Below are 21,557 nucleotides of genomic sequence, written 5' to 3'. Positions count from 1 at the left end.
AATAGTGGAAGGCTCAGATAGGATTAGGGCATATATTTATAAGAAGTGCAAGTGAAGAGTAAAACAGAAGCATTTCACAGCTTATTCTAACAAATGGAAACATGGATGTTGAATCTTTGCGTGACTGTTCGCTACCACTGTTGCAGTGATAGAATGCTCCACTCCCTGCTTGTTAAAACTAAACAATGCAATGTTTAAGACTGAGGAAATAAAGTTGCTATGGTTTACCAGTACTGAGAGGGGGAAAACACATCTGCTGCTAGGTCTGTATCTGAAACAGAGAGCAAGAATGAGTGGCATTTTATCTTCTTTCAGTTTCTCTGTTGTGGAAAGAAGTCGCCCTTTGGAGAAGCAATCAGTATTGGAAATGAGATCTGCCAGTCAGAAACAAAGGGAAAAGAGGTAATAATATCTGGTGGGAGGTGCTGCCATCCACTTGGGTCACTACAGTGCTCTTTAACCCATTTCTTCACAGCCCACAGGTGTACACATTTGATCCCTATTGCATGTATGAAACGTTGGGCAGAAATGGCTTAAACAGAATAGTAGTGTGAGAGCCACTTTTCCCTGGCTTCATCCCATGGTGCCAAAATACTCTTTAAAGGCCTGGCACCATGTATGTTGGGCCAATTGCACCAATCCTTACTAAATAATTCTCACCCAACTGGGATCAGACTAAGAACCTCAGCAGCGGACTTCCCCAGCCCCACACCCAGTGCAAAGGTCTTCGATGGCGCCCCCATGGGCTGTTGCCGCCCCCTTGCTCAAAAAGCCACCACCCCCCACTCACCTGAGGCTCACAGAGCCTTACGCAACCTCCAACTGCGTCGGGAAAACCTCTGTGAGGTTCCCCAACACTTTAAACTGTGCTTCCGGAAATGGGAAGCACAGTTTCTGCCCCCGTCAGGAGCCTCAGAGAGGCTTCCGCGGGGTCCTAGCAGCTAGTGCCTCGGGCTTTTGCCCCATCTTGCCTATGGGAGGTCCGCTGCTGAAGAACCTAAATAATTGGCTCTACCAGAGTGGTACTGGAACTTATATATCATAGCCCTGTTGGGATGGAGCTGTGGAAGAACTTCCAGGCCACTGTTGTAATGTACATATAAGGGACATCTGCTGCTTCATTATCCTAAAATGTGCACCTACCTTGGCTTAAGCAGAAGGAATAGTGATGGAAAACCCCCTTCACCCTGAAAGACAATTGCCTGATTCTGTAGCATGTGGCTTTGTTCATTTCCCTTGCATGACTCGTCTCAAATACTTTAGCGCTTCAGTCACCATTCTGTGTTACATCTGCTTTCTCCTTGTGGCACACTTAGAAGCTAAGCATGTTGACTTGCTGGAGACAACCAAGATTTTGGTTAGAGGTTAAGCAAAATGGTATTTTGATCCCTTTCAGTTTCATGAAAGGGTTCCTTTCTGAACAGGAACAATGTAGCACACAATAACACTGTGCCTTGGGCCAAAATTAGCACATATGGTTGACATATAGCTACCATCTAGAGCAGCGGCCCTGCCTCTTTTGTTCTCCTCTTTCCTCCATGAGGTTTGGAAATGCAAAATGTATGACATTCTATAGTGAGTTTTTGTTACCCATAAGAGGCAGCCAATAAAGTAGAGCAGGGGCAGAGAGACTCAGAATGTGGTGATGACATTGTGCATTTTGCTTCACTAAAAGTGTCATTTCAGCCTTTCTGTACTGAAGGATGCTGAGTGTATGTCATTGCTCAGATCCCATGGATCAAATGAAACACTGCTGAACGCTGAGTGCCCACGATTGAAATTTTATACACGTTCACTTAGAAGTAGGTCCTATAGATTTCATTAGAACTTGCGTCTTCCAAATAGTCCTCGGAACTACAGTAGTTCCTTGCTAAGTTTTAGATAATCAGGTAAAGTCTTCTGTTTTTTGGTCAGACCCATGACAGGGATCAAGCCAGTTCATTTGCCTTCATTGCTGATTTAGAAATTGATGTAGTTTGCGTTGTGTTTAAATGCTGTAATACTGGGAGTCTTTGGGGGTGGAAAGGCAGAATAAGAGTAGAAAAATAAAAGTAAACACTGCTGTAAATGTCCCTTTTACAAAAAAAGCAGACACAAAAATGTGTTCACTGAGTCAATTAATATATATATATACATATATTTCTTTTTAAGAGGACAGTTTAATTTAAGATGATATTTTCCTGTTTGTGAAACTAAAGCATCTGGATGTCTGCCTCCCCAAAGACACTTACTAAAACACTGGCCCAGAGTTCTTGTAGTCCCCACTTTAATTTACTTTTAATGCATGAGAGGAATAACTTCCATGGCTGTGGAAAAAAATCCAGCAAAGTATGGATGGAGGCCACCAAAGTCTCAGAAACTCTGACACTTAAATCTCCAGTGCCTCTCTTCCTCCTTTCTGATAGTCACTACTTTCTGTCTGCTACTTCTATCCAATTATGCACTTAATCTCCATCCAGACTTTCTTTTCTTTTCAACTCTGCTTCCTGATTCTTGGGATGTTGCCAGGATATACCTTTAAACTCTGAGCAAGACTTTGGAATGTGGCGAGCTGAATGCATATCTAGTATTTAATGCAACTGCTGTAGTATCTCTCTGCACAAAGTATCATTGCCAAGAATTCCCACTATTCATAACCCTGCTTTAGCCTTTCCTAATGGGTATGGAAACTAAAGCTTCAGACTGTGCTGCAATACATGCAATGTCCTTGCACTGTAAATGACACTTAGGTGTCAACTTTCTGGTTGTAAGGCAGGAGATTACAGGAAGTTGCATGACCATTGCGTATCTACAGGGAGACTGCGGGGGGCTATACACAGCCATTTGTGCTTTGTTGCTTCTCTTGTCGACAGAATGATTGCAACAGTTTGCTGTTTGGGATTCATGAGAGCACATAGTGTCCTTTGTGCTTTAAGATCATACTGGGCATAGTTTGGTAGAGTGCTGAGCAATTCTGCTCTGTTTGACAAAGCATATGAGTTATCTGAAGTTCACCACACATGCTATGAAGGCAAGCAAATGCTCACTGGATCAAGATAGAATAGAAGGCTAAGAATGAATATAGCTTTAAGAGCTCTGGCTATATGTAAATTCCTGCCCTTGTTACTGCCCTTATTCCCCACACTAGTTGACCCTTGTTATCCCTGACTGGAGAGCCTTCTGCAGGACACTGGCTCACTCAGTTACAGATGTCCAAGTTATGGATGGCTGTGTTGGTGCTTTTGCACTGGGCACCGTACATTTGTTGGTGGTGCTTTCATGCAGGCGCAATGGAGCTGAGCTGATAAGAACCTGATGTGTCAACTTAAACGGGGGGGGGGGGGGAGAGGAACCCAGGCAAATGGAACGTAAGTATAAATGTTTTATCCTTACCTCCCAGTAAGCCCTGGGGTCACCTATGGGTCTCCTCAGACATACACCACCACTTTTGGTGGCGTATGTCCAAAGCAAGGAAAGCAGTGTGGAGCATTGGAACTGGAGGGATAGGATCCAGTGTGCACCATTGCTACCTGATCAACCCCCTCCTCCGTCCTCCCTGTTCTCAGTTCATCCCCCTCCCTGCCCAGTTACTTCCCCAGTTGCAGTGGTGTCGCTAGGGGGATGCGGGGGGTACGGGCCGCACCGGGCGGCGTGTCAGGAGGGTGATGTGCCGTGGGGGGATGATGCGATAACATCTCGGCATTAGGAGCTACCCTGTCATGCCATACACCATTGGATGTGGAATGTCCAGCAGAGTGCAATGCAAAAAACAGAATTGAAATCGCTCCCTTCCTTCAAAAGTTATGGCCATAAAAACAGAAAAAAATGCATGGAGCCCTATGGAAAGTGAAAGTGAGCCGTATCGCATGTTTGCTCTCGAGTAGACGTACTTGCCATAGTCCATCGGAAAGGGCAGGCTGAGAGGAATCCAACGACACCAGAGTGGTTCTGATCCAATGAATGTAGCCCCCAAAAACACCCGAGAAGGAGGTCCCCCCTCCCAGCTGCGAGTCTATGGAGCCCTATGGAAAGCAAATCAGCCTCACAGTCGCGTTTACTCATGAGTAGGCAGACGTGCCTTGACTGGTGGTCAGCCCAGGCAAAGGGGAATGTGAGGACACCAGAATGGTCCCGATCCAATGGAGCTGGAGTGCGACAAATGCTCCAGAAGGAAGCCTCCCCCCCCCCCACTAAAAAGGACTAAAAAAGAGGCTTGAACTGGTACGGGGAAAGTTTTCTATTTTGCACTTGTAAAGCCAGGTGGGTCTTTATTCTGATATGCTTGAAGTAGAAGAACTTTAAACTGGGCACTGGGGAGGGCTCGAAATCTCACTGATTCTTTTTGGGGGGTTGTTATTGCAGACAAACTACAGAAAAAAGCTACATTGACCACTATGGGACTTACTTCTGAGTAAACATGCATAGGCTTGAGCTCACAGGCTGTAATTCTACCCACACTTTCCTGAGAGTAAGCCTCATTGACCACTATGGGACTTACTTCAGAGTAGATTCACTTGGTGGAACAGGACTGGTTCCCCCTTATTTAATTATTTCTTCAATTTTAATTTAATTATTTATAATTATTTATTTTAATTGCTTGATGATGTCACTTCTGGCCATGACATCACTTGGGCTAACAAGCTGAAATTAAATCCGGATAAGACAGAGAATCTTCTGGTTCGGAAATCCTCGATGCAGGTGCTGGACTATCGGCTTGCGCTGAATGGGGTTGCACTCCCCCTGAAGGAGCAGATCCGCAGCTTGGGGGTCCACCTGGATTCCCAGGTGGCGGTTGTGGCTAGGGGGGCCTTTGCTCAGCTTCAGCTGCTGTACCAGCTGCAGCCGTACTTGGATCATGCAGACCTGGCCATGATGATCCATGCCACGGTGACATCGAGGTTAGATTATTGTAACACGCTTTATGTGGGGCTGCCCCTGAAGATGGTTCGGAAACTGCAATTAGTGCAGAATGCGGCGGCCCGTGTGGTTACTGGAGGTAGGCAGTTTGACTCTGTCAGCCCACTTCTACAGGGGCTACATTGGCTGCCCATTCATTTCCGGGCCCAATTCAAGGTGCTGGTTTTGACCTTTAAAGCCCTATACTGTTCTGGGCCAGGGTATCTTAGAGATCGCCTACTCCCGTACAATCTGGCTCGTCCTCTTAGGTCATCAGAGAAGGCCTTTTTACAAGTGCCGCCGCCTAAGGAGGTACATGGGGCGGCGGCAAGAAATAGGGCCTTCTCAGTAGTGGCACCAACGTTATGGAACTCCCTTCCCCTTGACTTGAGAATGGCTCCCTCTCTTGAGACTTTTCGGCGAGGCCTGAAGACCCTTCTGTTTAAACAAGCCTTCTGAGTTCATGGCCTTTTAAACATCTTTTCTACATCTTTTAGTATTTTTTACAGGCCTGATTCCTTTATGACATGCTGCTATATGCTCTTTTTACCTGACTTTTTATCTGACTACTGTTTTTATGATATCTGTCAATGTGTTTAATATGTTTTTATCTGTTTGTTAAATTATGTTTTAATCTGTTTTTAACATGTTGTAAGCCGCCCTGGGTCCCTTTGGGGAGACGGGTGGGGTATAAATAAAGTTTATTATTATTATCACTTCCAATGGGTCCTGGACAGATTGTCATTCTAAAAAGTGGATCCCAGTGCTAAACGTTTGAGAACTGCTGCTATAAGATGTTAGTAAGTTGACACAGGGCGTGAGAGAGAGACTCTACAAGTTTTCAAAATCACTAAAATCAGAATTTGGAGGAATAATACCATCATGTTATATATCAATCAATGCGTAATTTCATGCAGAATGCAATGAAACAAACCACATTGAAATATCTGTGTTCTAACAAAAGGTACAGTCAAAAAACCAGTGGGGGTGGGGTGATGTTACATCACCATGCCCACCACCTGGGCATTGCTCCACCCACTGCACGGGGTGATGCGCAGGCCTCCCGCACCAGGTGACATGAATCCTACTGATGGCACTGCCCAGTTACCCAGTCTTTCCCCCTCTGTGCCTATCCCCTGCCCCTATCACTGACTTAACAGCTTCAATAGCTACAGCAGGCTCTGGTGATGGAATACTGCTGCCTCTTGAGGAAGCACTTGCAGAAATGCTCCTGATAGTGCACTGTGTGCACCTTTGGCAGCCATTTTATGACAGTGGAAGTGACTTCATACCACCTGGCAGCCCAGTCCTGAATAGGGCTGTCTCTATCTCTCATCTCTGATTGTGTTGCTGCGTGTGTGTGTCATTCTGTGAGGGAGCTTTGACTGCTTTTTACCTGCTTGTTGGAGACCTAATATCAGCCTCAAGACTCCTTCCACGCATTGCCTTGACATAGCTCTTCTGAAAATAGCACTTTTCAGTTGGAGATTCCAGTTAGATTATCTCTGGAAACTTACGTGCATCAGTTAAGAGATATAGCTCCCCCACTGCCCATGAATGAAATGCTTTCACAGCCTGTTCTTAGGCTCACCCTTTGCTTATAGTCCTTGGTTCAGGCTACAGAGAGCCTCTCCCACCTGCAGCCTTTGTCCACACACTGAACTGCCTGTACCCTTTCTTTCCTTCCTATTAATCCCCTTGACTTTTGCCCCCTTCTTCTTTCCCTCTACCCCAAAATCTTCCTTTCCACCTCCCAGGTTCCTCTGAGAGTTGCATTGTGTGCACCTGTTAGTGGTAGAATTTCCCCTATATGGTTCAAGAGTGAGTGTTTTAGCATAGCAAGTCCCAATTCAAACTGCCTGTTTTGTTTCTTGAGCACTTTTCACTGAACTTTGGTGCACCTTTTGCCTCAGTCATCTTTTCACCACTGAATTGCACAGAAGTTCCATTGGCCAGAACACTGGATCCCCACCCATGATTGTTTTTCCCCATGTATGAGTGTTACTGGTGCTTTAAAAAGCACTGTCAGTGACTTCAACATATAGAACAAATTGATCCATCCCCATATAAAAAAAATAATGGGCACATTAAAAAAATATTCAGACTGAACCTAGTTTGTTTTCCTTTTGAAATTATTTCTTCTCAGTTGAAAGCAGAAAGCTAAAATAGCCTTTTGTTGTGCAGATAATGTCTGTTAAGAATCAGTAGTCACAGGTGAACTTGACCATAAAAATAATTTTAATTTATTAAAGCTCCTTCCAGTTCTTAAAGCTGTTTTTCTCATAATGCAGGATTGCCTTCAAGAGATCCAGAACTTCTTGAAAAAGCACATGAGCTTTGTCTTCATACTGATGACCATCACAATTATAATCATGGTAATGGTGTATATTTCAGCATCTTCCCACTTTTTAGAATCTGTTCAAGCAGAGATCTGATCATTTCTATAGATGGGAGCAGTTTAGAGAGTTTAGAGCATTTAGAGAATTTGGTTCAACTAAAAGATTTACAGACAAGTCACAGGACAGGGGACAAGTTAGGCCACAGTCCTAACCCAACTTTCCAGCACTGACATAAGGGCAACACAACTCCTAGGTAAGGGAATAAACATTGCCTTACCTTGAGGAGGCCTTCATGACTGCCCCCCAACTGCAGGATGCAGCACATACCCCACTATCACAGCTATGCCAGTGCTGGAAAGTTGGTTAGGATTGCGCCCTTAGCTACTTGATGGGGACCTAAACCTTGAGAGGGACCTAAACCTTATTAAATAATTCTTCCAGCTATTTCATTGAAACAGAGGCCTTTAGGCTTTACATTTCACTGCCAGCTGTGTTCTCCTTTTTTATGGGTATGCACATATCAATAGTAGTACTCTTCAGAGACCAGAGTTATTGTACTTTGTGGTAGCAGGCGCTTAACCCCTCATTTTCTTTGCTTTTATCCACACAAAGAAGAAAAATTAAAATGAGACAGATGTTAAGATGGTATCTGTGAAATGGGTGGAGGAAGACTGCATACTTATCCTGGCTTATTCGAACAAATATCAAGCCAATATCAGCAAGCTGTGACAGCTTTCAGAAGACGTTTTGTGGATAAAATCAACCAGACCTGCCTCAAAAGTTAGAGCAGCATATATTCCAAAGGTTGACATAGTAAACCATGTTGACCCAATTGCATTAATACATTTTGATCTGTTTTTACCTCTAAAACTGACCAAATGATGAGAGAGGAATACATGACCACCTGTGCTCTTGACACTTGTTCCACTTGGCTGATGAAAGCTAGCAGGTACCATGGCTGGTTGAGGTTATAAAATGCACCCTTCGAAGAAGACCAGATGCCAGCTCTGTTGAAAGAGGTAGTTATCAGGCCCCACTTTAAGAATCTATTCTTGGATGTGGCTGTTCCACATTGTTTCTGGATATAGTAATACTAGCATTGCAATCAACACCAGCATCATAGCACTCTGGATGGAACTTCTTTGATCAATACAAGTGAACCATGGGACTGAGACGGAGAAAGCCTTGGTGGAAGGTGGAAGGATATGTTCCTAGTCATTAACCTGGATTTCTTGGGCTGCAATCCCATACTAGTATAACTGGGAGAAGAGCCCATTGAATTTACTGAGATTTACTTCTGAATAGTTATGCATAGGATAATCCTGTCTATAGTGGCTTTTGACATGGTATAACCTGCTGACTAGTGTGAAGCCAATAGTCTTTCTTCGCATGTATTCCCAGGAGCATGAGAATTGCTTCTACGTGTTGTGATTTACTGCATGCTTATTCTGTAGAAAAACTTAAAAGGGACGAACCCTACCAACATGTGGCACAATCCTAAACAACTTTCCAGCATCGAGGTAAGGGCAATGCAACTCTGAGGTAACATTGCCTTATCTTGAGAAGGCCTCTGTGGCTGCCCCACAACTGCAGGATACAGCACATAGCTATGCCAGTGCTGGAAAGTTGGTTAGGATTGTGCCCATGGTTACATTATTCAGTGCCAAACTAACTTTATTGCCTACAACCAATTACCATCGCAATTCAGAAACAAAGATCTGTTTCACTAATTACACATGCATCTCAGCAGCATACCACATGCAAGTGGCTCCTATAGTTGGGAGTGCATGTGATGTGATGATACAGAGCTGTAAAGTGCCACCTTCATACTATAGAACAGAACTCATAATTAGACACACCATTTTCAGAGCCTTAATAACCTTTATACAATTTATCTAGTCTATTTATATACAGGAGTGTTGCTCAGTTCAAGAAATTGTAGTTGATTTACTATATCAGTAAATATCAGAAAACTACTTTTAGTCAAGTAGTTGATCAGTCAACTTTGCATATATTTGCATATAAGTAAAAAAGATCATTCTGAAAAAAGGATATATTTTACATGATGAAAATAAATGTCACTGAGTAGCTCACTTAGTAGAGACATTTCTTCCTGTGCCAGGGAGAAGGAAACAAGCCTCTGCTAAGGAGGCTTTTTTGTTTTTTGTAAATAAAAACTTATTGAGAATTTTGTAAGTACCTGAACTTGTAATAAAAATAGTTACCATTTTTAATTGGAGAAACATTTTAAATGGTTAAAAGATTTGTAATTAATTAATTGGCAGCCCAATCATAGCCTATCCTTTACCATAGCATGCAGCCACACCAAAACAAGTTGTTCTGTCTGCTATTGGGGGGGGGGGGGCAGATCAGAAGGCTTGGGAGAGATAAGGGGAATATTTTCCCTTACCCCTCTATAAGCCCCTCGGTCACTGATGGGTCTCCTTGGACCTACTCCAGTACATAACTGCACCACTACTGCACTACTACTGCACCAAGCACCACTACTGCCTGCACCAAGGAAACAAAATGGGCACAGCGGAAGGCTACAGAGGGGCATCCCAATTCAAGTCACTTGTGCCAGGATAAGAGCCTCCCACTTCTGACGTTCCCCTTGTTTCACCTAAACTGCCCTGTTCCACCCACCCCATGCCCTACTCTGCCCACCCCACCAATTCAGCAAGGCCTCTTCATAACAGCGTTACAGAACATAACAGTGTTACAGAACCACTGTCACACTGCACTGCACCGCTGGAACACTAATTCCAGCAGTGGAGTGGAAGAATAGGATTGGGCAGTAAATGTTGCAACTCTGTTTGCAAAGTCCTTGCCTCCCCAGGACATGATGATTTTTATTTAAATTTTAAAGAAACTGAGGATTTATTTATTTTTTTAAAGTTTTTATCCCACTTTGGTCTTATAAGACCAAAAGCAGCTCATTAACTGACACATTAAAGGGATGCATAAAACAGCTGTGACCAAACTTGCTTAACATAAGAGCCACATACAATAAACTGCAGATATTTGAGAGCCACAAGATTTACGAAGAATTTAAATTCTTAAATATATTTACTCACCATGAACATTAAACTTACATTTTAATCCAGTAGTTTCGCCACCTCAAGCATCAGAATAACAAATCCAGAAAAAAATAAAGCATATACCTTTTTACCATATGTCTATTTACTTTGTTCCTGGTATTCATTTTCTGAAAAATGTTTCCAGGCAAGTTCGGGCCATGTAGCAATATAACTAGCAATAAATTGCTGGATGAGCTGTGTTTTGTTTTTTTTAAAATCTGATCTTGGTTTTGAACACATTCTGGATGTGCTCTCTACCACACGGACAAATGTTTGTGCACTGGTGTAGAGCCCTTAGAGGGAACTGTTTGCCCCCGTCTCAAAGCATTTTTAGGGCCCAATTCTATACAGTGCGTATTGGCTTACCACCAGCGCACACTGTCGCAAATGTGCCATATGGCATGTCTGCAGCCCTCAGTGCCGGTCCAGCGCCAGTGCTAGGTCAGCACTGGTTGGCACTGGGCTAGCACCTGTGGACCACTGCGGCTCCACAGTCACGTGGACTGCTGGGCGGCAGAGAGGTAGTGGGTCATGGGAGGAGACTGGGAGGAGGCAGGGAGAGGGCACAGACATTTTTTCCTTTTGTCCTGGGGTTGTGGCAAGAACATGAGTATAACAAATACTTATCTAATTGGAACTATAGGGGAAGAGCAACACTTATTCATTTGGTTTATGGTTTTCAACCTTCTTGCTTCGCTCCACCATCCTGAGCCTCTGTCAGGCCGCTGGCTTTTGATTCTGCGCCGACCCTTGGGTCACTGTAGAGTCAAGTAGTCGCATTGTGGGGCTGCTCGTCTTACCCTGGGAAAGGGGATGAAAGTTCCCTTCTCCCAAGGAGCCGCCAATGCTGCCCGGGTTGCCCTTAGGAGAGGCAGCCATTTTCGGCACCGCTGAAGCCCTGCACACCGGGTAGCTCAGGATTGGGCTGCTCGTGACTAGCAGTGATCTGCAGGATTAGAACAGTTTACTTTTTCTAGCAACATGAGGCAGAAGCCACATAGGTCAGTATTTCTGTACTCTGGTGAAATAATAGCAACATAACTGATGATATTTTCAATTGCTTTTCATTTATTTGTCTTTCCTAGGTATACGGGATGTTCTTAACTTCATTCCTCTGGTTTTCAATCCACTTCAACAACAGTTTGGACCGGAAGGGCAAATACATTCTTACAAACCAATAGGAAAATGGTTTTTTAAACTTCTGTACCAGTCTATGAGACCACTGGAGGTCATGAGAAAATGGGACCACATGTTGCAGCTGTGAGTGGACTACAAGTGGCCCTTAAGGTTCTTATTATTCAATATGCTTGTTTTCTTTTCACAAATTTCCAATTCGAAATGTGGTTGAACCAACATTCTGTAGCCAAGAAAGTTGTGGCATTTGTTGATAAAGACTGAAAACTGTGATGATCGGAAGCATGAAATGTTGAGTGGAAACACGAAGGCGGAATTTTAACAAGGAACCAAGATGTTGCTTGGCCACAAGTGTGTTTGCCAATTGAAAATCATACTTTAGAGCCCTCAAAATAGCTAGTCAAAACAGTACACCATATCCCAGCGAAAATGAAATGAAAGTTGCTCAGCTCAATAATCAACAAGACATTTTTAAAACTCAGGAGAAAGAAAAACAGCAGCTTGTTTTATGTTACCCTTTTCAGCAGTTGTATGGTCAGTTCTGTGGTACCTGAATTACAGCAGAGTTGCATTTTGGTTTATTTTCTCAGTTTAAATAAAGATACTATGAATGGTGAAGAAGCTATTTGCATAATAAAAAAAAATGATTGACAGAATCAGGGTATAGTCTTGTTGTATTAGATTTAGGCCTAACTTTCAAAAGTTATTCATGATCAAATCTTATTGAACATAATGGAACAAGTTAGTAATGAATGACTTAGCTAGATCAAGGCCCTAATATTCTTAGTGAACATGTAGTTTAGTTGGCAAAAACATGGGTCTCAATTCTATATCCTCCAGCAAACCCAAAGGGAAAGTGGTCTACCTGGATACTCAACCCAGCACCCAGTCTGTCAGGTCCTACACCAATCTTGAGTGACTCAGAGCAGGGACTGTGAGGCCAGGTGAACCAGACAGTTCCCTGACAAGTGTACTCTGGAACCCGATAATGAAGGGGAGGCCCTGGGGCATGATCTTGGGAAGGCTGAAGGGCCTATAAATCCTGGTGAAAGGATATGAAGAGGATCATGTATGTGCTGTGGTCCCTATGAGACAATCCAGGGTCTGTGAGGGCTGCAACACACTGACAGTATGTTACTTATGGAGCAGGGTCCTAACGTCAGCATATCAATCAGTGTGATGATGGTGTGTCCTCTTTCAGTATTGTGTAGCTGGCAAAGAGATATGTATAATCTCCATGTTAAGGCCTAACAGCCTTATTAGGGCATAGGGAACCAGGACACTACCTTATACTGAGTCTGACTACTAGTCATCCATTTAGCTCAGTATTAGTTCTGGAGCCAGCTCTCCACAGTTTCAGATGGGTTTTTTCCAACCGTACCTGGAGATATCAGAGATGGAACCTGGAAACTTCTGTATACAAACCAAGTACTCTACTGCCAAAAACAGGCTGTTTCCAGCCAGGAACCACCACTTTGTTTTGAAGTGGAGCAACAAGTAACACAATCCTATGCTGCCCTGGTGCCACGTGGTACAATGGCTCTGAAGTGGCCACCCTGTATCCTGTGATGCCAGAGAAGCCACTGGGGAACTCCTCAGGGTAAGGGAACATTGGTTCCCTTACTCAGTGTAGAAATACAGCAGCCCCAATGAGTCTACTCAGATCTGTGTCAGCTTCGTGAAAACCAAGATCTGTGTCGGGCTACGCAGCTCGGGAAGGGGGGTAAGATTTAGCGGCTGCCTCTACCATCATCCCCACCACCTCCCAGACCTGCCCTCCAGCCCCTTCTCTCTCCTTTCCAGTTTCATCCCCTCCCTCTCTCTGCCCCGAAATGCCTCCCTGCTGAATAGCAGGGACACTTATTGCTGGTTGCTCTCTGCTGGCGTCTCACCGGTGTGGAGGCCCAGCAACTACGGACACAGGCCTCTCCAGCAGTGCTGTGTGTCACCCACCAGCAGCGAAGTGAAACCCAATGCCAGTGCTGCAAGCATGGCACTGATGCGGGGCTCACAGGATTGGGCTTCAAGACTTTCACTGAAGCTTTTAAGAACTCACACCAATGAGAATGAACATATTTTTACAGACTGCAACTAATTTGCATGAAAAGGAGCACATAAGGAGAGAAAGATGTCTGTAAGATAGTTATGAAGCACCCCTACCTCTTTCATGGCTCCCCTCCACCACCCTGGACAATGTAGGTTCAGGTTCTGCTCCCCAGTCCTAAACTTGCTTTCAATAGTTGCAGCCATTTACAAACAATTCAGAGTTATCAGCATGGAAAACTTTTAGAATATGTAAGCCTTCTAAAAGGGCCTTTGCTAAGAAAACTAGCTCTTGGCAATCATTGCTAATGTTGTTATAAAGGCCAGATGGAACGTCACATGACTCCAGGCTGCTTCCAGGAAACTGAAATTAAAGTGCTCTTCTTTCTCCCTTATGTATGCAGGCAGCACTGTTAGGTATTAGCATAATGTGTATTAGGCAGTAAATCTTCCTACACCAAGACGACATAACGCACAGCTGGGAATGACTCTGCCAAAGATGCAGAGGACAAATAATATTGTCCCAGTTGAGTCTGATGCAGAATATACAGGTAACCACATTTGGTTCAGATGGAATCAGTGGGTTTTTTCCTAGCCTCTGGCCATGCTCTTTCTTTCCCTCAGCCTTGTTCCCAACACTTTACTGAAACAGACAAGCAACAGATAAATAGGCAAAAGTGGGAGGGAGTGCGTAAGACTGGTGCCAGTTTCAGAACAGCATTTGGGCTTCTTGGAACTGAACATGGATTTCACTGGGACAACACTTGAATGCAATCCTAACAGCCCTGTAACTAAGCAGGACTTACTGTGCTGAAAAAGGACAGTAGTACAGATTTTCAGTACACATGATGATGGATGGAAACTAGAAGAGAGTCACAATGTCACTGTACAACATGTTCTGCTGGTAAGCCACTCCTACAGCAACATTTTTGGTGATACCTGATCTGTAGGATCTTCTTCACTGCAATTTGAATCAGCTGCTTTTTGTCTTTCCTTCAATCATCCTGGGCCTCAGTTCTGTTTTTGCATCTATGGAAACAGCATGCTTGTGTGCAAACACACACACTTTAATTTTTTCTCTGAGTGAAGCATGCCTACTTCCTTTCATCCTTCCTTGTGTCATACGCAGCATGTCTTCTACTACAGCTCTCTACTGAATTCTTTTCAGTTTATCCCTATCCCTAGTAGTCAAGACTGGATATTGTTGATCAGAACAAGTGCTCAGCAGAGTGATAATGTTACCTTTCACACATGGCACACAATGCCCCCCAAAATGGAATTTGCCCTTCTTTCCAACATCCCATTTTTATACTTGTGATCCATCACAGCTTGTTGGCTCCTTTTGGGTAAGAAGCCATTTCGGGTCTTTGTTGTGAAGAAGGGCAAGATTCACAGCAAAGTTCAAAAACTTGATCTTCAATATATTTAAGATTAAATTGCAAAAACAGACAACTATAACATGGAACAAAATCACTGTAACAATATCGCAGTTTGAGCTTCTAAGTATTCATGCTGTGATGTTCCAGCAAATGTTCAGATTATGTATTGCACTCGTGTTTAGCATTCCAGGTATTAAAACGTGTGTGTGTGTTTTGCATTTTCATTATTTTTCATTCTCATCTTGTTAATTTGATTTGTCCTCCTCATCTGTAAATATACATATCTCGTTCTCAGTCCCCTTCATAGGTAATTTCTGATGTGCCAGTCTTTTTTCTCTTTCTGGGTTAAAAGGCAATTTAATGTGACAGATTGGACATTACCACCAGGAAAGATGAGGCTTGGGGGCTAATTCTAACTTTCCATTTTCCTACTCCTATTTCTAAAAGACATGTAGGGAAGCAGCAGAAAATGACTCATGACATAAATTTTTGTAATGTTGTTCACCAGCAATGTCAGTGATTAAATAAAAATAAATTGCTCCAAAGAGAATCCAATGCAAAACTCTGTTGGATTGAAGGTGGCATACCATGCAAGTTAGGGTTAACATTTAGAAATTCCCTGATCCTTGGAGCTTCGGGATAGAAGAATCATAAAAGACAACAACAACAAAACCAATATATTTTGGCTTACTTCTTAAGGTAAAAGATAAAAATTAAGGATTGGGAGTCTTTCTAGGTTCTGTAAGAACAGCTCAAAGAAGCAGTTGCATTGCATTCCTGGTCTTGCTGCCAGGCAGCAGGTGTACAGGGATTCCATGAGTAACACCGGACACCACCTCAAGTACCGCTAGTGGTACCCAGCTGAGAAACACTGGTGTAGCCAGTTTTTGAATGAATAAACAGGGCTCTTGACTTGTTTTGAAGAGGAACTGATGGTGTAGGGAAGACTTTGCTGGCACAGTTTCCTCCCTCCCTCCCAGAAGCAATTGTAGCCAATAGCCTAAATTTGGCCTCCAGGACCTGCCGGCTACACTTGCCCACATCGTTGGTGCCGACATGCACCACAATAGCTACCTCCTCCCCAGCACTCTCTATCAGCCTATCTAGACAAGAAGTGATGTTCACAACCTTTGCGCCAGGCAGGTAAGTCACCATGTGGTCCACACCTCCGTCACAAACCCCCCTCTCTGTGTTCCTGATAATTGAATCGCCCACTACTAGAAGTCCTCGACCCCCCTCCCACCAAGGAGTATCCTTTGTGCAAATGGATACGGGCCCATCCCCTGAAGAGGGGGTCCCCCCTAGGGGACTGTTTCCCTCCTCCCCAGAGCAACATCCTCTAGCCCAGGGGTGCTCAAACTTTCAACTTTAGGGATGCTGGACCTTTAACAAGTGTATAGAAGAGAGAATTTCAGCAGGTGCAGCTTGTCATCTGTGGGATGACAAGTTGCACCTGCTGCAATTCTCTCTTCTATACACTTGTTAAAGGTCCAGCATCCCTAAAGTTCAAAGTTTGAGCACCCCTGCTCTAGCCCCAAGACTTCCTACCAGGGCAGCTAGTGAGCTGCCCACTTGAGGATGGGACAAAGCCTGCACGTCCCTGGAAGTCCCCCTGTGGTCCCTCTTTACCTGCCTCTGCTTTTCCAAGTCGACCATCAAGACTTCAAGGGAGCAGACCCACTCCCTGAGGCCCTGGAGCTCCTTGCAACAAAAACACCAATGACTTATGCACCCAAGGCATATAGTCATACATATGGCACTCGATGCACTGGATAGCCCCCACCCTGCTGCTGGCTGCCTAACTGCATAGCTTGTATCTTGTGTAGCTATCTACAGATCCTTAGAAAGCTTAAAGCTTCCTTTCCAGATGCTCTGTCCTGGAGTTCACAGGCTCCTATCCACAGGTGAAGAGTCCTTGGTCTCTTGCCCTTCAGCTCACACCAAAGGCTCTTTACCTGGCTACAGGTGGAGAAGGGAGAGCAATTAGTTCCCCTGGAAACAGCAACTCCAGCAATCCTGCTACTGGCTGCTGCTCCTGTGCAGTGGCTTGTAATGGAGTCTCTTCCTCCTTCCTTCTCCCAACCTCTCTTATTCGTCTGCTTGGAGGGAGGGACTTCCTTCTCAGGTGTATTTGGAGCTGCATTCATTGGATCAGTATCATTCTGGTGTCATTCGATTCCTCTCAGTCTTCCCTTTCCATGGGGCTCCATGCATTTTTTGTTCTCCGGTGTTTTGGCCATACCTTTTGATAGAAAGGAGATATTTTACTCTGGGTTTTTGCATTGCATTCTGCTGGAAATTCTGCATTCAATGGTATATAACATGATGGTATTACTCCTAACCACCACAATTTTAGCATGCCAACCCCCAGTGCACATCACCCCCCATGCGCGTCACCTAGTGCACCACCTGCACCCCCTAGTGACGCCACTGGGTTTGACACCCCTAAGCTAGACCTAACCATCAGTTAGGGAAGGTGGAGCCCTTTCCCTCTCATTGTCAGAAAGAAATTGTTCTGCTCTGCTACTCTAACTTTCTCCTGCCCAGAGATAGCAGAACAGAAGGGAAGCAACCTGTGGCTTCTGCAACCATCCAGGGGACTATGGGCTGCTGAATATATGTGTGTGTTTACTATAATATTGCACACTATTGTAAGCTGCCTTGGGGATCATTTGATTGAAAAAAGAGATATGGATAAATAAACAAATAAAACTCAATTCATTTGTTAGTCTCTGATTTTCTTTTTTCATGTCTCTCTTCAGCAAGAAAATAGCTTTATGCAAGGAGACCAGGTTGGGGGCCAAAACCCAAGCTGTTTAAAAATAACTCACTGAGCAAACAAGTTGGTTCCAGTGTGTTGTAATAAAGTCAGAATCCTATTAAAAGTCTGCACTATATTTAGCTCTTTAACTTTTAACATGCTGGTTCTGTCTGTACTGGTTAGCTTGAAATTGCTTAGGATGAGTTTGACTGTCGCAGCACCAGGATTGTTAGGTCTAAAAAGTTGCTTCATATGGTAAAAATACAAAACTTTTGCTTCATCTCTGTTCCCATCTTGGAGGAATGCTTTAAAATGTGTGCAGAAATGCTCTCCTCTGATGCAAAGCTGAGCTTAGTAAATCTGAGCCAGTGCTCAGCTCTCAGAGTTATTTTCAGTTCTAGGGCTCAGGTCTGAAACACATGAAGGACATAAACAAAAGAGATTCTCTGAGTATATGCAGATGGTCCCTCACCTTGAATAACTACTACTTGTTTCCACACATTATCATCTAGAGCAGAAGTGTCAAACTTGTTTCATACTGAGGGCCGAATAGCATTCATGAGGCCTGCTGAGGGCCAAAAGTGATGTCATTAGGCAGGAAGTGATGTCATTGAACAGGTCATAACCAAAAATAAGCACTTTTTTCATTTCAGAACTCATTAGCTGCAAATGTCAGAAGAGAAAACACACAAATCCTGATCATATTGCAAGACATGGGAGAGCCTAATTTTCATGTGGGCTGCCCTTTCAGCAGTGCCATGTCAGCACTGCTAAGCAGCTGAGTGCCAGAGGGCCTGATAAAAGAACTTCCGCGGGCCGCATTCGGCCCCCAGGCCTTATGTTTGACACCCCTGATCTAGGGATTAGGGGGCACACACTACTAAGAGAGAGGAATGGATTCCAGATAGACAAGAACAACTCTTGCATGTCTGCAAACACTGTGACAGACTCATTTGGCTAAAGTTGCTGAGTTGCTCTACATGGAAGCCCATTTCCATGGCATGATTCCTTCCTTTCTGCAAGCTTCTAGAATTATGCCTCTTTCATTTATTTTAGTGAACCACAGTGGACATCCTCCTGAAAACACCCCAGCAAAACTAGGATGCAACAACAAGGCTACACAGGACTATCTTTCATAAGAACTGTTATTGGCAGAACAGTATTCTTTACTCCTGCTCATTATCCTTTCTGTATTTGACAAGCCTCAGATGTGCAAGAACATTTCACTATCACGAGCAAATTTATTTTTGACATACTCCCAGGATGGTGTGATCTCATTGCTATTTAGAAAGCATAGAATCAACTGTGTGAACATGCTTTCTCTCTCATCACTCTCATTAAAATTGTTGTGCTTCAGAACCTTTCCCTATGCTGGCTTTCTCTATATGTTGCAAGTATGTGACAATTTTACAAGGACTCACATTGATTCTAATTATTGAGAAATACTGAATCATGTGGGGGTATGGTTAATAGGATATGGCACGTGGCCAATTTCTGGATCTACAATTGCAAACTGGTGGCCTGGGGACTTAAACTACGTTCTCAAGGGGCTCTCATCTATCTCTATCACAGTCCCTGATCTAAAATAGACATCTCAGCCACCCACTCCAAGAAAAAAGCAACATTCAGCCCTCATGCACTGCCACAGCCCACTCAAATGCACAAAGGAATACATAAGTATCTCAGTCTTTTGCTCTGAGTAAGATTATCATCAACCAGACACTACAGAAACCACACAACTTCTTAATCACACATTTAGCCATTCTCCAAGCAACTGAACAGAGAAAGGACCACAACTTCATCAGAGATCATTGTTCTGGTTGCCCAGCTGGCAGCATTTAAGCTCTTCCTCCTCTCTCTTCCAAGCATAGTCAATGAGAATTTTTGTGATAGGGATTTTCTTATTTATCTTTTCACTTCTTGATGTTGCATACCAGTAGGTAACTGTTAATAAGAGTTTATTTTGATGCCAGGACTGATAATATTATCCCACACGTTATATATGTGTTTGTTCATAGATGGGTGGTCAACCCTTTCAACTTTAGGGCTCCTGGATGTTTAACAACGAAGAGGGGATTTCAGCAGCTGCAGCTTGTCATCTGTGATAACAAGCTGCACCTGCTGAAATTCCCTCTTCTGCACCTTTGTTAAAGGGCCAGAAGCCTTAAAGTTGAAAGGGTGGCCACCCCTGCACAGATGTATCAGTTACAGGACAGCAACAGTCTCAATAGGGAAATAACAATAAATTCACTGTTAATATGTCAACTACTGCTGTTAAAATATAAATACAAGAGCTTAGCTAGGTTAAACCAAAGAGTCATCTGGTCCAGCATCCTTCCCACAGTGGCCAACCAGGTGCCTTCTGGATGAAAACCCTCAAGCAGAGCATGAAGACAGAAGTCTTCTGTTATTGTTCCCCAGTACCTGGTATTCAGTGGCATTCAGAGTCTGAATGATCCATATAGCCATCAAAAACATCTACAAAATCACTACCTGAGCTTCTGCAGCAGGCTGTTTCCCATCCTCTATATTCTGACATCCAGCAAGAATCACAGGACAGCAGGTTCTCGTACAATTTAATTGTAGTCAAATTTCAAGTCTTTCAGAAAGCACTCAGAGACTCACTCGCTTGTTTTCAGCATAGCAAATCATGTCTTCCCCTTGTGGGCACTGCATTCCTCCAAGTCCTTTTCCATCTGTTTGAAAATATTCACATGATGTTTGTGACAATAATTATACCTTCCATAGGAAACTTTAACAACATTCACCACCCCTGTTCCTTAACTCCCTGCTCTTGCAGAACATGACTGGCTCACCATAGATACATGGGTATAAATATTTAAATCTGGCAAGACAGAGATACTGCACACATGGGAGCCATCTGTAGAATTATATATATATAGGAGCAGAAACCTCAAGCATCAGCACTTTCTAACATGGCAAAGAATACTGTACAATCCAGTCAACCTTAAGCACTTCTGAGATCCACTGATTTCAAGAGCTTCACAGCCCAATCCTATGCATATCTACTCAGAAGTAAGTTCCATTACAGTCAATGGGGCTTACTTTCAGGAAAGTAGGATTGGGCTGTCAGGCTGCAATCCTATGCACAAGTATCTGGGTGTAAACTCCATTGAACTCAATGGGACTTACTTTGGAGTAGACATGTATAGGATAACTGCACAGTAACTCTCCCAGTGAAATCAATTGGGCTGAAAACCTATGCACTCTTTCCTGGGAGTAAGCCCTATTGAACTCAATGGGACTTATTTCCAACTAGACATACATAGGATTGGGCTGTGGGATTTCAAGTACTATTTTGGGTTTTACTCAGAAAGGAAGGAGGGGGGGAGCTGAGACAATAAAAGTCTAAATATATAATAAAAGTAGGTATTTGGTTACACTCAGAAGGGTTCTTCTTAAATTTTATTTCAAGCATAGCTCACAATAAGGAGGAAGCAGATGCTCCCCAGGAAGCAGACAACAAATTCTGGAAAGTGCTTCCAATTAGGCATAGCAGTTTTTTCCACTGTGAAGAAAAGTGTCAGCTAGGATTATGACAGCAACACATGATAAAACATTACCTGTGTAACTTGCATGTTGCTCTTCTTACTGTGATCAAGCTCCCTGTTCAGACCATGCCCTGCTGGTTTAAAAAAGCTCTGGTAATAATTTGCTCCATAGGCAATTGTCTGCCAAGCCTAGTGAAGTCAGCTTTTATTTGCTCCCTTGGCTTTTGTGTCAACACAACATGAGCTCTATTTGTCGATTCTCTCAGCAACAGCCAGACTGAGCTTGTGCAGAGCTAGCCTTCTAGGGAGGGCAATGAATGTTCCACCTCCAGGTCTGTTCTGCAAGGATCTCAAAATACTTGATCTATGTCATGCAGAAGGGCCAGGAGTCACCATCTCAGTGAACTCTCCATTAACAAACTTCAGAAATAACA

General features: G+C 43.6%; 1 protein-coding gene and 1 long non-coding RNA gene across 2 annotated transcripts in view; one reads left to right on the top strand and one right to left on the bottom strand.

Moving 5' to 3' along the window:
* TSPAN32 (tetraspanin 32) overlaps positions 1-12,118 on the top strand; it is a 58,559-nt gene extending 46,441 nt beyond the window's left edge. Inside the window, exons 6-8 of the mRNA XM_066635821.1 lie at positions 316-402; positions 7,167-7,250; positions 11,380-12,118. Coding sequence (XP_066491918.1) covers positions 316-402; positions 7,167-7,250; positions 11,380-11,475 — 267 coding nt within the window. The 3' untranslated portion in view covers positions 11,476-12,118. The remainder of the gene's footprint in view (positions 1-315; positions 403-7,166; positions 7,251-11,379) is intronic.
* Positions 12,119-16,344: 4,226 nt separating this feature from the next.
* Positions 16,345-21,260, bottom strand: LOC136636303 (uncharacterized). Its single transcript, XR_010793511.1, has 3 exons — positions 21,196-21,260; positions 20,105-20,307; positions 16,345-17,092 (listed from the first exon to the last, which is right to left on the bottom strand). It is a non-coding gene; the product is annotated as an uncharacterized lncRNA (long non-coding RNA).
* Between the last annotated feature and the right edge of the window lie 297 nt (positions 21,261-21,557).

This window comes from Tiliqua scincoides, chromosome 1 (genome assembly GCF_035046505.1).
Source record: "Tiliqua scincoides isolate rTilSci1 chromosome 1, rTilSci1.hap2, whole genome shotgun sequence".
Classification (NCBI taxonomy): domain Eukaryota; kingdom Metazoa; phylum Chordata; class Lepidosauria; order Squamata; family Scincidae; genus Tiliqua; species Tiliqua scincoides.
This window is presented reverse-complemented; position numbering and strand designations above follow the sequence as displayed.